Source organism: Narcine bancroftii, chromosome 10, assembly GCF_036971445.1.
Source record: "Narcine bancroftii isolate sNarBan1 chromosome 10, sNarBan1.hap1, whole genome shotgun sequence".
In the NCBI taxonomy this organism is placed as follows: domain Eukaryota; kingdom Metazoa; phylum Chordata; class Chondrichthyes; order Torpediniformes; family Narcinidae; genus Narcine; species Narcine bancroftii.
This window is the reverse complement of record NC_091478.1, coordinates 26116229-26131544: the sequence shown is the minus strand read 5'-3', so window position 1 is coordinate 26131544 and position 15316 is coordinate 26116229. Positions and strand designations below refer to the sequence as shown.

General features: G+C 40.7%; 2 protein-coding genes across 12 annotated transcripts in view; one reads left to right on the top strand and one right to left on the bottom strand.

Moving 5' to 3' along the window:
• Positions 1 to 12634, bottom strand: part of ubtd1b (ubiquitin domain containing 1b) — a 124964-nt gene extending 112330 nt beyond the window's left edge. For all 10 annotated transcript variants that reach the window (XM_069900300.1, XM_069900303.1, XM_069900301.1 and 7 more), the window contains exon 1: positions 12079 to 12634. In XM_069900300.1, the coding sequence (XP_069756401.1) occupies positions 12079 to 12163 (85 nt within the window). In that variant the 5' untranslated portion in view covers positions 12164 to 12634. The remainder of the gene's footprint in view (positions 1 to 12078) is intronic.
• A 1918-nt stretch (positions 12635 to 14552) lies between these two features.
• mms19 (MMS19 homolog, cytosolic iron-sulfur assembly component) overlaps positions 14553 to 15316 on the top strand; it is a 65674-nt gene continuing 64910 nt past the window's right edge. For both annotated transcript variants that reach the window (XM_069900295.1, XM_069900296.1), the window contains exon 1: positions 14553 to 14664. In XM_069900295.1, the coding sequence (XP_069756396.1) occupies positions 14580 to 14664 (85 nt within the window). In that variant the 5' untranslated portion in view covers positions 14553 to 14579. The remainder of the gene's footprint in view (positions 14665 to 15316) is intronic.

Here is a 15316-nt window from a genome sequence, read left to right as displayed (position 1 = left end):
GAGAGGATTGGAGGGGTATGGCCCAGGTGCTGGTCAGTGGGACTAGGAGGGTGGGGATTTGTTCTGGCATGGACTAGTAGGGCCAAACTGGCCTGTTCTGTGCTGTATATGGTTATATTTGCCATTTCCTCCTGCACCTTCAGGAACTTGAGGAAATTTTATTTAACTTTGAGTTAGTATGGCTTATAATTAGCGGTTAGGCCCATATGCATAGCTGCTACTTAATTTAGCAACATGAACTATCATCGCGAAATTAAATACTCAGTCTAAGTTGATCTCTTACTCTACCAACTGGTTAAATGACAAGGCTTCTGTGGAAAAATGGATGAAAAAATAATTCTACTGTTCTACTTAACAGGAATTACACTCAAGTTATTACTAAAATTTTTAAATTGAAAACTTGCAGTTGAATTATTCATATGCCTGTCAAATAAGCTTTACGTGTATTGTTAGAATGCATTCAATTTTCATAATTCTATCTGTATTGTTTTCAAAGGTTCAATTCCACACGAGTAGACTTATTTATAGAATATTATGGCCTGCACTCAACCAGGTTACATATCTAGCTTACACAGGAATGCTTGAAAAATTCAGCAAGGCTACCTGCAAATTGGAGGAGCAACACCTCATATTCTGTCTGGGCACTCTCCAACCAGATGCTTTTAATATCGACTTCTATGGTTTCGGTTAGGCTACTCCAATCTTCCTCTCTTCCCCATCCTTCTGTCTCCTTTCCTCCAGTTCCCCACCCCCTTCCCTCTACATTCAGAGAGCGATACCCTTCCCTTTTCACTTCCCACCCGTATCCACTGATGACCTCTTGCATGTGCTCCTCCTCCTGCCCCTACTTTTTGCTCATACTTTGATGAAGAGCTCCAGCCTGGAATGTTGGTTATATACAGTATTTTTTTCTTAGCTACATAAAAAGAACTGCATGATTTGCTGTATTTCTTCAGCATTTTGTGTAAATTACTATTACAATGTCTGCAGATTTTATTATATATATGACTATTAAATACAATTCTTGGACTGTAAATTTTTGTCCTTCACTGCCAAATAAATTTCCAGTTATATTTTTCAAAACCTTCCACAATACAAGAACTATTTGCACATTGTATTTGGATGACAAACATTGCATAACAGCAGTAATTTTTTAAAAATTCCTTTGCAACTAGTTCAAATATATTGCTAATAAAATTGCATCACCAGATTACTCTCCAAATCACTGGAGCAACATTCGTAACATTTGACTTGTTCAGTACAAGACTAGGCCTACAATTCTCATCTTTCCTCTCCTGTCCTCCTATCCAATTAATATTTTGTCTGATTATCTGTGCTCCTCCTCCTGCCCTCTCCCAAGTCTATGAATATCTACCTCCTGTGGAGGCTGTGAGACCGGCTGAGTTCCGTGTTTTTCCTACATACATACACCCAACAGAGATTAGGAAAAAATTCACAGGGAAAAATGCAAACTATTTAACACCAAATTACAGTACTCGCACTTAGTTTATTTTGTGATCACTCCAGAAGAAAAATACCTGCACACAATTGATAACCTGAATTCCTCCCTTGTACCATATTCGCAAATTCCCCCATTTTTGTCCAATAAGGGAGCTGGGGAGACTTTAGATCAGCCATTCTCATCTTTTTTTGGGCTATGGTCCCCCAAGGACACTGCTCAAAGTTTATGGGCCCCCCCTTCTCTACACGAGGTGAAAACAAGGGTTTTACTCTTTTAATAATTTAATATAAAACCACTAACAAACATATCACAATATTTCAAACTTAATCCAAATACATATGATATTTTATATCCAAAAAAAGCAAGCAAAAAAAAAATCCTCTAAATCCCCCCCACCCCCCCTACAAACTGAAGAAAGGAAAAAAAGAGGGACAAGAAAACCACAACAGGAGCACTTCACTTTCTGATCCTTTTAAACGTATATTCATAGAGAATGATAGGAGAAAGGGAATGTTTGAGATTAATTTAAATTTTAATACCAACAGTTGCAAATATGGGCTCCATATTTCAGAAAAAGTATGATATTTATCTCTTATATTGTAAGTAATTTTCTCGTAGAATACAACTCTGAACTTCTGCATGCCATCTATCCATTCCCAAATCATATCAAACTTCCAAGTTGTAGCAATATATTTTTAGCTATTGCCAAAGCAATTTGAACAAATTTTACTTGATACATATTAAATTTTAATTTAGTTTTAATTCCTCTAACATCCACCAGTAAAAATAACATTGGATCCTGTAGGGTTTTTAGTTAAAATGTCCTGTTCCTCCCCCCCCCAATTGAGAATAGCTTCTTTTGATTATCAAAAATTGAAGAGCAAAAAACTGTAAAGTAAGCCCAATGAAGACATTAAAACTGTGTTCATCCAACCCTAGCTCATTTCCCTCATTCTCCTAGTTTTCACTTCACTGTAATCCTACACAATCATCCCACCCTTCATTAATCTGACATACACACCAATACAACCAAGTCATTTAACTGAAAAAAGTGTTTGTTTCATTCATTAAGTTTTTTTGAAGGCAAAGGTCAAAGACCACAAAACTTTGTAGTACATCAATAAAATCAGATGAATCAGCAAGAGATCTACCCAGAAAGGGGTGTACAGAGTTATAGATCCAATAAATACATTTAAAAAATTACAACTGATTTTACATTCAACATATTTAACTACATCTATATCACCATAGAATATTTTCATATCTCATAGTTTCACAGACAACTTAAATCAACAATTCGGAGATACAAGAACCCAAAGTGAAATTAATGAAATTAATCTGGGTCTTATTATTCAACCAGTGAAACACTGATACCCCAATGAAACAAACTGGATGCTGCTCATTTTCAAAGCTAATATCCATTACAGTTCATTATTTAATCAACCAAATCTAACCATGTAGTTTCGTCATCCAAAACCATTATAATACCTCAATTTTTAAACTAGAACCAGGGGCTTTTCATGATACTATAACAAAAGGATGGCAACACCTGCTCTGGCATTTAAATTCTCTGTGTTTAAGGTAATTCTAGATTCTTGATGCACTCTGTTTTGTGTTTCCGAAATTACGACATGGACTGTTTTCTAGGAATGCAAGGGTCACCTGTAAGTGACAAATTAGTATTAGGATGAAGTATTTGGTTCAACAGAAATCAGAACATTTGCAAATGAGGAACTGCCCATTTAGTACATTGTGCTAAAGAGCTTCTAGGTGATATAATTCATTCCAAAGGTACAAAATCTTAATTGTTGCTGTCATGGAAACTCTGGGTGCATAATCCAAACCAGACTAAAGGAGTAATTTCTTTTGCATAAAAGCACCAAGACATAATTAGTGTTCATCTTCATTGCCATGAATCCTTTCAAAATGATTCAGCGTTATTGCATGCAATCATAACCAGGGAGCAGCTGGAGGGCTACTTATAGTTTACAGAGGAAAGGATTGTAATAAAAAATTAGTACCAAGGGGCAGTATTATAGCACCGTTGTAGACTAATTAAAGATCCTGATGGGTGCAGCAAAGAAACCATATTTTAGCTTTTTAGTTGAAAAAAAATGCTGGAGAAACTCAGGAGGACAAACTGTGTGCTTTATATAGCAAAGATAAAGATACACAACCAATGTTTTGGCCTTGAGTCCTTCATCAAGGAATGATTTTAAAGTACATTGCTGAAGTTCTCCAGCATTCAATTACAGAGTCTGCAGACTTTCATGTTTTACTCCTTTAAGCTTTTTGGTGCACATTTTCACACTCTTAAGCCTGCTCCCCAATGGGAGAAGAGAGTTTGCACAGAGCGAGGGATTATTCCTGGCTTTCCTCAATCTCTTGGTCTGACCTTTGCTCGCTTTCTCTCGATTCCCCTTTCCCTCACATCAACCACATCAGTCTAGCTATTGCAAACAGTCTATCTGCTGGACCCCTGTCCTGTTCACTGGTACCAGTCACCTACTTTCAGCTTTGCTCCCCAACAGCCCATCATCTTCATCTGCTATCATTCCTTTTGGAAAGTAGCTTGCTTAATTCTGGCCTGCAGTGGATATTTTTTCTCTGACACAATCAGTTCAAAGTCTTTGCTATTTGTTCAATTGATTCATGGTTCTGAACTTTTTATGGTTATAGTTTGTCAATTAGTTGGTTGCAAATTAGAATGTCACTTTCTTCACCTGATTTTGTAACTGGTTCAGTGGAGATCCTTAGTGCCTGCTGCTTTATCTTCTGTCATTCAGCCAAGTCAATAACTTAAATTCAATGAGTAAAACACAAAAGTCTGTAGACACCGTGGTTGACGTGAAAACAAACATGGAGAAACTCATCAGATCAAACAGTGTACTTGATATAGCAAAGATCAGATACAGAACTAATATTTCAGGCTTGAGCCCGAAATGTTGGTTATAATATTTTTTTTAAAAAACACATAGTACAGTATCAGACCATTTCAGCCCACAAGCCCTTGACGCTCAATTACACCCAATTAACTTAAACCCCCGATAAATTTTAAACAGTGGGAGGAAACTGGAGTCCCCAGAGAAAAGCTACACAGACATGGGGAGAACATACAAACTCCTTTCAAACTGCGCGGGATTTGAACCCTGATCCCGATCACTGTAAAGGCATTGCGCTAACTACTACGCCAACCATGCTGCCCTTCTTTATGCACAGAAGTATTAAACATTTTTAAACATTACTCATCTATCATGTTCTGGCCTACTTGCTTAATGGTTCATTATCCCGCTGTAAATGCAGTACAATTCCAATTATCCAAAATGCTCAGTCCAGTAGCAACAGCAAATCACTTCTAACAGTGTTTAAAACAACAAGGGAAGGCTATTTAAGCATTAAAATGATGTTTAATTCTCATTTAAAAAAATGCTGGCTGCTGTCGATCACCGACACCTCCCCACAGAGATCCCCACAGCCGTTGGCAGCCCAAGGTCCCTGATCAGTTCGGCACGAAAAAAAATTTTGATAAATGAGGATTTCTGATTTGTTTCAGATGTCCTCATTTATGCCAAATTTAAATTTTTTTTCAGATAAATGAGAATTTTGGAGAATCTGATTTCAGATAATCGGAATTGTACTGTACGTGATTGCCTTTCCTACCTAACTTTAATCAGCAAACCTGCATTAGGTTCCCTGCTAGCATTTATTACTCATCCTGAATTGCCCTTGGAGGTGATGGTGAAACCTGTGTTGCATGTTACTGGCAAGGACTTCTTCCATTTTGTAATGACAATACCACTTAAAATAAATCACTTATCTTTAAGCCTAATATCTTTCACCTCTAAAGTCATGAAGGGATACTGGATGGAAACAGACCCCTTGGCCCACCAAGTCTACACCAACCATCTATTTTTACACAACTATTTTAATCCATTTTATTCTTCAACATGTTGCTATCAATTTCCTTCCCCCACCCCCTTGGATTTGGCCACTCCCCTACACACCAGAGGCAGTTTCAATCAGCCAATTAATCTACCCACCCACACATCTTGAAATGTGGGAGAAAACCAGAGCATCCACATGACCACAAAGGAATCGACAAACTCCACCCAGCACAGGAGGATAGGACTGAACCATGAGGTGACAGGTCTACTCACTGTGTTGCCCACTGCTTTCCAGGCAGGGATCTGGGCTTGGCACTGTGGATGCTAGATTGAGTGGTGGATGGAGGCTTTTAGGCCATTGGGGAACAGTGTTGAAAGCATGTGAGTGGTACCAGCTGATGTGAGTGGTACCAGCTGATGTGAGTGGTACCAGCTGATGTGAGTGGTACCAGCTGATGTGAGTGGTACCAGCTGATGTGAGTGGTACCAGCTGATGTGAGTGGTACCAGCTGATGTGAGTGGTACCAGCTGATGTGAGTGGTACCAGCTGATGTGAGTGGTACCAGCTGATGTGAGTGGTACCAGCTGATGTGAGTGGTACCAGCTGATGTGAGTGGTACCAGCTGATGTGAGTGGTACCAGCTGATGTGAGTGGTACCAGCTGATGTGAGTGGTACCAGCTGATGTGAGTGGTACCAGCTGATGTGAGTGGTACCAGCTGATGTGAGTGGTACCAGCTGATGTGAGTGGTACCAGCTGATGTGAGTGGTACCAGCTGATGTGAGTGGTACCAGCTGATGTGAGTGGTACCAGCTGATGTGAGTGGTACCAGCTGATGTGAGTGGTACCAGCTGATGTGAGTGGTACCAGCTGATGTGAGTGGTACCAGCTGATGTGAGTGGTACCAGCTGATGTGAGTGGTACCAGCTGATGTGAGTGGTACCAGCTGATGTGAGTGGTACCAGCTGATGTGAGTGGTACCAGCTGATGTGAGTGGTACCAGCTGATGTGAGTGGTACCAGCTGATGTGAGTGGTACCAGCTGATGTGAGTGGTACCAGCTGATGTGAGTGGTACCAGCTGATGTGAGTGGTACCAGCTGATGTGAGTGGTACCAGCTGATGTGAGTGGTACCAGACAGACAGTTTGCAATAGCCAGAGCGGTGTAGCTCTAAGGACAAGGGGCCTCGAGAGAACGCAAGGTCAGACCAAGAAATTGAGAGACTGAGCAGGGGGAAAACAGATATGAGTTATCATGATAGGGAGATGCAAAACAGGAGGGTCAAAGAAAAGGAGATATGCCTGTGCATCCTCCTTGCCATTGGACCAAGACCTGTCATTCTCAGAAGGAGAAAGTGAATGCAGCTCAGAGCATTGCACAAATCTCCTTCCCCTTAATATCCTGCTGCCTGGGAAAGACAGAACCTATTGAATAATTCTTCACCTGCACACAATTGAAATGCTCTAAATAGGAGCAGAAATTAAAAGTGATTATGGATTGATGATCTTTTAAGCATCTCATTTGTGACAAACAAGGGAAGCGGAAGAGAAAAACTGAAAAGAGAATACTGTAGTGGAAAAAAGCCCTGAAGATGAGGTAGCAATTGTGGAGAAAGAAAAACAGAGCAAAGATGGAAGTCCTTGCATCAAAATTGATCTGTTCAAACACAACCAGGCTCATTCCACAGATGCTGTCCAAGATGCAGAGCATCTCCAGTATTCTCTTTATTAGACTTTATTAGACTACTTCTCTCAAGTTCCACACTTTCTTTTACCCTCATTCCTTTCTGAATTACTGTAATAAATGTCACTTGGTCCACCTGTCACCAATCCTGTGGTATGTATTCCTTATGTTTTTTCCACCTGCTCCTCTTCTACCAACAATTTAAACATTTGTTTACTCACTTCTCTAGTTTTGATTTCTGATGAGATGACTTTTCATGTTAACTGCTTCCCTAACCACAAACTTTCTGATGAGTACTTCAGACCATTGCTTTTTATTTCAAGCACCTCTTTCTGATTTTTAAAAGATAGCTTTACAGGTGTTCGACATCCCCAATACCTTGTATGTGTGGCCATTCTTTACGCATTAAGAGACATCAAGCTTTCCAGCTGTGGGGACATCATAGAACAGTTACCTCCACATTGAATAGCAAATAGTGCTAGAAAACATAATCTTCAGTGATGGGCTTCTTGCCTCAGCTTACACCAACTATAGAGCATCGAGCATTACTTCAGACAAGATCAACTTTATTATGGTGGGCCAAATATTAAACTGGGAACATTCTTGATGTTCACTTAAAAGCATACTGTGTCCAACAAATCCTGCTGCATGAGATGTAAGAGCACCTCACTGTACCCAACAAGAATTCTAATGTGCCAGGTTTTGTGATCAGTTTCAATAGAGCAGGCTGACCTCAAATGTTATGTGGATGTCATCACTCCTGACTGGTTACTGTCAGATGATCATTTCCAGGAGAATTCTGGAGTCCTGCAATGATGCAATGAAACATGCCAAGCAGCTAACCAAACTTGTCCTACACAGTACACTTCCTGTTTTAAGCAAAACTGTGGTTTTATTTGTAGCTTGAGCCAGTTGCTGTCAGATTTCATCCAGAAAAATATTTAGCAAGCATAGCCTCAATATTATTTTCACTGCTATAACTCTTTCAATAACTCTTGAGACAAATAGAATGCCTGTAATTTCAACAGTTTTACATCTAGAGGCATTGGAAACTTGTTAAAGTTAACATAATCTTTTTTTTCTTTGGCTTGGCTTCACGGACGAAGATTTATAGAGGGGGTAAATGTCCACGTCAGCTGCAGGCTCGTTTGTGGCTGACAAGTCCGATGCGGGACAGGCAGACACGGTTGCAGCGGTTGCAGGGGAAAATTGGTTGGTTGGGGTTGGGTGTTGGGTTTTTCCTCCTTTGTCTTTTGTCAGTGAGGTGGGCTCTGCGGTCTTCTTCAAAGGAGGTTGCTGCCCGCTGAACTGTGAGGCGCCAAGATGCACGGTTTGAGGCGATATCAGCTCACTGGCGGTGGTCAATGTGGCAGGCACCAAGAGATTTCTTTAGGCAGTCCTTGTACCTCTTCTTTGGTGCACCTCTGTCATGGTGGCCAGTGGAGAGCTCGCCATATAACACGATCTTGGGAAGGCGATGGTCCTCCATTCTGGAGACATGACCCACCCAACGCAACTGGATCTTCAGCAGCGTGGACTCGATGCTGTCGGCCTCTGCCATCTCGAGTACTTCGATGTTGGTGATGAAGTCGCTCCAATGAATGTTGAGGATGGAGCGGAGACAACGCTGGTGGAAACGTTCTAGGAGCCGTAGGTGATGCCGTTAGAAGACCCATTGCATAATTGAACAGAGAATAAACATTTAATAAATGGAGGCTTTCCCAATGCACACTGTTGCATTCAGTTTAAAAATTGCTAAAAGAGTCTGGAAAAACAACCAACTGAAAAACCTCACAAAGATAAGCGTATACAGAGCCGTTGTCATACCCACACTCCTGTTCGGCTCCGAAAGTTAACATTAATAGTTATAGCATTACTGATAAGGAGCCAGAGGCTTTCAAGACCAAAAAAAAATCAATTCAGCTCTTATATGGATCTCACTGAAAAGTTCTCAAGAGACAGTCCCTTTCCTCCACAGAAAATATTTACTGGGAGTATTGTCTAAATAGGGCTCAAGAAATTATAGAAAATCCTTTCCTTCCAGTGCATAGTATCTTTAATATACTAGTATCAGGAAGTAGGTACAAGAGCATCAAAATTAGGACTGTCAGGCTGGGAAAATAGCTTCTTCCAGAGGCTATGAGATTGATAAATAGTATCCTATAATTGTGTAAAACTCCCAGTATCCTGTACCTGTAGGGATTTGCAGATGCCAGATAAGTAAATTTTCTGGTTGCTTCAGATCACATGTCACATGATTGGTGAACTAACTGCTAGGGGACACCAATTTTGAACTTTCATTCTTTTGTTGGTTGCTTGAATTCCAGATAACAGGAATTTTACTGTATTTATTGTGGTTCTGTGCTGTCCTATGTATAAGTGGCTGACCTGCCCACTGATACTTGATCCCCTTTAACTCCTCCCCCTGTGATCTGGCCATAAAGGTTGACCTCCCTACCCCCTCCCATTCATTTGAGAACATGGAATTGGGCCAGCTGAAATCTAGTGTATATTAAAGCCTATCATTCCTCAGTCTTTGGAGTAATTGTTAGTGCAGATCATTTATTTTGATTATTTATATGATTATTATGTACTGTGTTTTTTGGGTGTGCACCATGGTGTGGATAGATGCTGTTTTGTTAGGTTGTACACGTATAATCAGAGGATAATAAACTTGAACATAGTCCTAAGCAGCTAATCAAGAGATTAATACTCCTTCCAAGAAATAGCATAGCAAAGTACATTTAATATAATTCCCTTTGCAGGTCACCATTCTGACAAAACCATTTTTGCTACTGTGCAGCTATTGAAATATTCGCATGAAAACAAATTTGAAAAAGTTTAAAAATTTGAGGCGAGGAAAAGTGGCAATATGCAGAGTTTTTAGGAGATCATTTGAAACAGTAGAGAGCAACAGCCAGTAAAATATAGTGTTTTTAACAAGGGCCTTATAAAGGATCTATTGCATAATTGAACAGAGAATAAACATTTAATAAATGGAGGCTTTCCCAATGCACACTGTTGCATTCAGTTTAAAAATTGCTAAAATGAACTGATTTACTATCAAATGAAGTCTGACTGTGCACCCACAAGTATAGCCCAGTTTATTCCAAAATAACCTTTGCCTGTATTTATTTCAAGGCTCAGCTATACAATTACAGCATCTCAACTATAATTAATGAGGCTCTATGACTTGCATATTTAGAATTGTATGCAATGAAATATATTAAGTATGAAACTGTGCTCATGGATTCATTTCTTAGAAAAATCTCTGATGTTCATCCAATCTGTACACTGTGATACAGCTGCTGCATTCAGTGATAATCATGAAGAAACAGAATCAAAACACACCTCAGTTAATTGATAAACTAGGATGGAACAACATTTTGGTGCCAACTACAAAGTAAACTTGGCGCATAAATGGGGTAGAGCCTAGATTGGTTTAATAGTCCATACCCAAGGATTCAAGTGATACAACTTCAAATTTATGAAAGCTGGAAATCTACAAGTACCTGTAACTATGAAACTACCTTTATAAAAATCTCAGTTGTTTTAGCATAGAAATGAAAATGTTATCCCCATCTACCCTATGACTCCAAAGTAACAACAATAAAGAAACATATCCATGAAACGGCACAAAAAGGAACTGATACAAGGGAGTGGCAATCATCTCATAACTAGTGTGGTTCAAGAGGCAGTCACCAGTGTCCTTACTAAGGGAATGAGGGAGGGGAAATATTAACACCTCAACAGTCACTCATGTTCAATTGTACAAGAGATGCATCTTTACAGAATGTTCTTTGCACTGGTAGTGATGTTTTTAAACTTAACTCATGTTTCAACATGAGCATATAGGCAGCATTTTAAACACTTTGAGCAAACTTTACAAATAATGTTATTAAAATAAGAAAGTTGGCCTGTTTACAATCCCATAATAAATCATGCACAAGTGAACATATTAAACCATTAAATATCAACTTTGAAATACTAAACCAAATGTAGTTATGATCCATATTAAATTAAAACAGTTGGTAGGTTATTGAAAGAGGGTGAAAAATATTAGATTTCTGATATTGACTTTGATTGTATTATTTCAAATACATGTGGTGAAAAGGCTTAAATTAACTTATTACAAACATCACACTGCAGCTACATTTTTTTTTACAGCAGCAGTCACTCATACTTGAAGCCTTTTAAAGTCTACCCAGAAACAGTTCTAAGAATTTCCTGTTTTTGGTTCTCGGCCAATGTGACAGAGATGTGACAATGCATATAACAGATAAACCACCCTGATAATAGATTTCCTAGTGTGATAACAACTTTCTATGCCCACTTGAAAACTAATCTAGCCTCAGCAAAGAAAATTCACATCTTGTGATACATGTTCTATTCACACATGGAAGAACTTTAAGGAAAATATCTCAAGTACAATTATGCAATTAATTAATTCCACAAGTTCACCTGTCACATTTGAATAACTGCAATAAAATCTCATAAAGAAATTACAATCTCACAATATCTGCACACACGAACACCAGTGTCCAAACTGACATTTTAAGAAACACTAGTAATGACAGCTCAACAGCCACAAGGTAAATAGCTTTATATTTGAACATAGTTATTGATTTAATAAGTCAATACACAGATCAAGTAGATACAATTAGAACTTGTAGCTAACTAAACACAGGGACAGGACAAGGAAACAACATAACTCAAGCAACAAGGAGTAGTGAGGAATAATGACATCACATACAACCCTGAGATTCTTTTTTCTGTATGAAAGGCAGAATGACCACTTATTGGTCATGAAAAAAAAACTCCTCAAACATGTAAATAACAAAATGTAAACAGTTAAAGTGTAAACAAACTGCAAATCAGAAATATTTTAAATAAAAGTCAATAAAGCACAAAAGCAAGAGTCCTTAAATAAATTCCTGATTGTTGTTGAGGAGTCTGATGGAGGAGGGGAAGCACCACCAATAATGAGATGGGGGTAGATATTGAAGAGATATGACGTGCCATTTTTAGAGCTATAATTTTACAACATACCTGCTTTTCTCCCATTTCCACTTCGTCTCCCTGACCGATGTTGTTCCTGTTGCTGCCGGCGTTGGGTCCCCACACAGCCTCCCATCAAGGACGCCCAGGTGCGTCCTCACCACTCACACCACCCAGCCTAAACTCTGGTGGAAACTAACTGCAAGTCCCCCCCCCCCCTTCATTGATTGGATCTGAACCCACCTACCCTCCCTCTCCGAAACCAACTCCCAAGCGGATACCCCACTCCTCCTGCTTCAGTCCAGGTGAATAGGGGCGACCCCTTCCACGACCAGCCGTCACCAGGGGCGACCCCCCCGACCAGCCGTAACCAAGGGCGACCAGCCGTAACCAAGGGCAACCACTCCCCCCCCCCAGCTGCCTACAAGCAACTAAGGGCGAACGCCGTCGCCTCCCATGTTTTCGACTGTCACTTCTGGCCGGTGACTCAGACAGGAAAATTCCCTGACAACATTGCTCTCGTTACTCCAACATACTCCAACAACCTTCTCACACCTGAGTGACGCCGCGATCACTCACTGCCCACCAAACTGCGCTTGCGCCACCTCGCCCCGCACGGGGCATTCTGGGAAGCCCGCCTTCCCTCCTTCAAACGTCATCGCACCTGAGGCACGGATGGCGTGTCATCTCGGTGGGCGGGCTCTCCTCGTTTCCCTAGCAACCGGATGCTTCTTGTTGCCCAGAAGGGATTTTTTTTCAAAGTGCAAGGCACAAAACTGCAGGTCACGCAGCATCTTTTGGGGAACCATCGTTTTAAGACTTGCTGGTGTGCATTAAAGCAAAACCAAGGAGATGAGTTTGAATTTCAGGAGGGAGTCAGGGGAACACGACCCAGTCCACATCGAGGGCTCAACAGTGGAGAAGGTTAAGAACTTCAAATTCCTGGGTGTCAACATATCTGAGGATCTGACCTGGAGCCTTCATATTGATGCAATCACAAAAAAAGGCTTGCCAGCAGCTATACTTTGTGAGGAGATTTGGTATGTCACCAAAGACTCTTGAAAACTTCCACAGGTGTACCGTGGAGAGCATTCTGGCTGGTGGCACCACTGCCAGACATGGAGGTGCAAATCCTTAGGACAAGAAAAAAACTCCAGTGGGTTGTTAACTTGCCCTGCGACATCACAGGCACTAGTCTTCACTTCATCAAGGACATCTACAAGAAGAGGTGTCTTAAAAAAAAGCACCCTCTATCCTCAAAGACCCCCCCCCCCCCCACCACCCAGGCCATGTCCTCTTCACTCTGCTACCATAAGGTGCAGGACCCTGAAGGTGAGGACTTGGCAGTGCAAAGACAGCTTCTTCCCCGCTGCCATCAGATTCCTGAATATTCAATGAAGCAAAGCCTTACTTTGACTTTTGTGTACTATCTTTATTTTTATTTACTTCTGGAAAGTGGTTTATATGAATGTTTGCACTGTGATGCTGCCACAAAACAACGAATTTTGTGACTTGTTCATGACAATAAATTCTGATTCTGAATTGATTATAATAAGAGATTTTTTTGTTGCTCTCCCAATAAGTGGTAATTCTGCCTGACCTGCAGGAAAAAGAATCTCAGGGTTGTATGTGATGTCATGTATGTACTCTGACAAAAAAAAATCTGAAATTTATTGTCTTATACAGAAGTACAAGGCACCAAAATTCTTTCTTTACGTTACATGATAGACACTAACTACAATATTTAGTTTGAGGAGATTCGATATGTCACTGAAGACTCAGAAACTTCTACAGGTGTACCATGGAGAGCCTTCTGGCTGGTTGAATCACTGTCTGGTATGGAGGTGCCAACGCCTAGGACAAGAAAACACTCCAAAGGGTTAACTCAGCCTGTGACATCACAGGAACCACTCTTGCTCCATCGAGGACATCTACAAGAGGTGGTGTCTAAGGTGCACAGCCTCTATTCTCAAGGACTCCCACCAACCAGGCCATGCACTCTTCACTGCAACTATTGGGAAAAAGGTACAGGAGTTGAAGACAAGCTTCTTCTCCTCTACTATCAGATTCCTGAACGAATGGTGAACCAAAGACACTACTTCACTTTGACTTTGAAACACATCATTGGAGAAACTCAGCAGGTCAAACAATATACTTAATGTTGCAAAGATAAAGATATATGACCAATGTTTCGGGCTTGAACAGTTCATCAATGAATCTTTATCTTTTCTATATGAAGTACACTGTTTGACCAGCTGAGTTTCTCCAGCATTGTGTTTTTACTTCAACCATGGTGTCTGCAGACTTTCATGTTTTACTTCTCACTTTGAATTTTCCTTGCACTATTTTGTTATTTACATTGTAAGGCAGTTCATATAAATGTTTGGACTGCGTTGCTGCCGGAAAACAACGAATTTCGTGACCTATTCATGACAATAAATTCTGAGCATTAATGAGCTTCACACCAACAGCCTTCTCGCCACATCCTCATCACGTGACTCGCGCTACCACCGCTGCGCCTGCGCGCCGAGAAGGCGGAGGGATATTTGAAGATGGCGGCCGATCTGAGCGTGGTGGGTTTGGTGGAAGAGTTTATGGTTGGGCAGCACGATGAGTCGGCGAAGGACTTGGCAACAGGTAAGAGTGGACGCTCTAGTGGCCATGTGTTGTTTTCCTGAACAAGATGGAGGTGGGCTGGGTGAATGGGTGCTATATCCACTAGGCCCAGTCTCCCTGGTAACGGCAACAGGGACCCCGCCTGGACAAGGCTGTGCTGTACACCACTGATACTTCTATCCACCTCCCCCCCCCCCAACCCCATCAACTTTATCGCCGTCTGTTAATGCATTGTGCAGTCTACGAAATCTAAACCACTTCAATAGGGGTTTCGTTTATACTTCGATTCATTCGAGGGGACCACGCTGATGAGGTTCTCAGGTCTGTGGTCGAATATAGGATGGACTTGGACGGCAGATTTCTTTCTCAGCTGGACATTAGTCAGCTCGATGAGCTTTAAAAGCAATAATCTGTTCAGTTAACGGTCATTTTACAATTCTAGATGTTACTGTTCTGTTTTGGAGAAGGTTTTTTCCCCTCTCGCAGTTTGCTTACATTTCTTGTTTTGATTTCCGGTTTAGATCTGAGGATGTACATGACATCACATACAACACTGAGATTCTTTTTTCCTGTAGGTGAGGCAGAATTACCACTTGTTGGAAATGCAAAAAAAAACTGTACATGTAAACAAATAAAGAAATGTAAACTAACTGCAATACAGAGAGAATTTTTT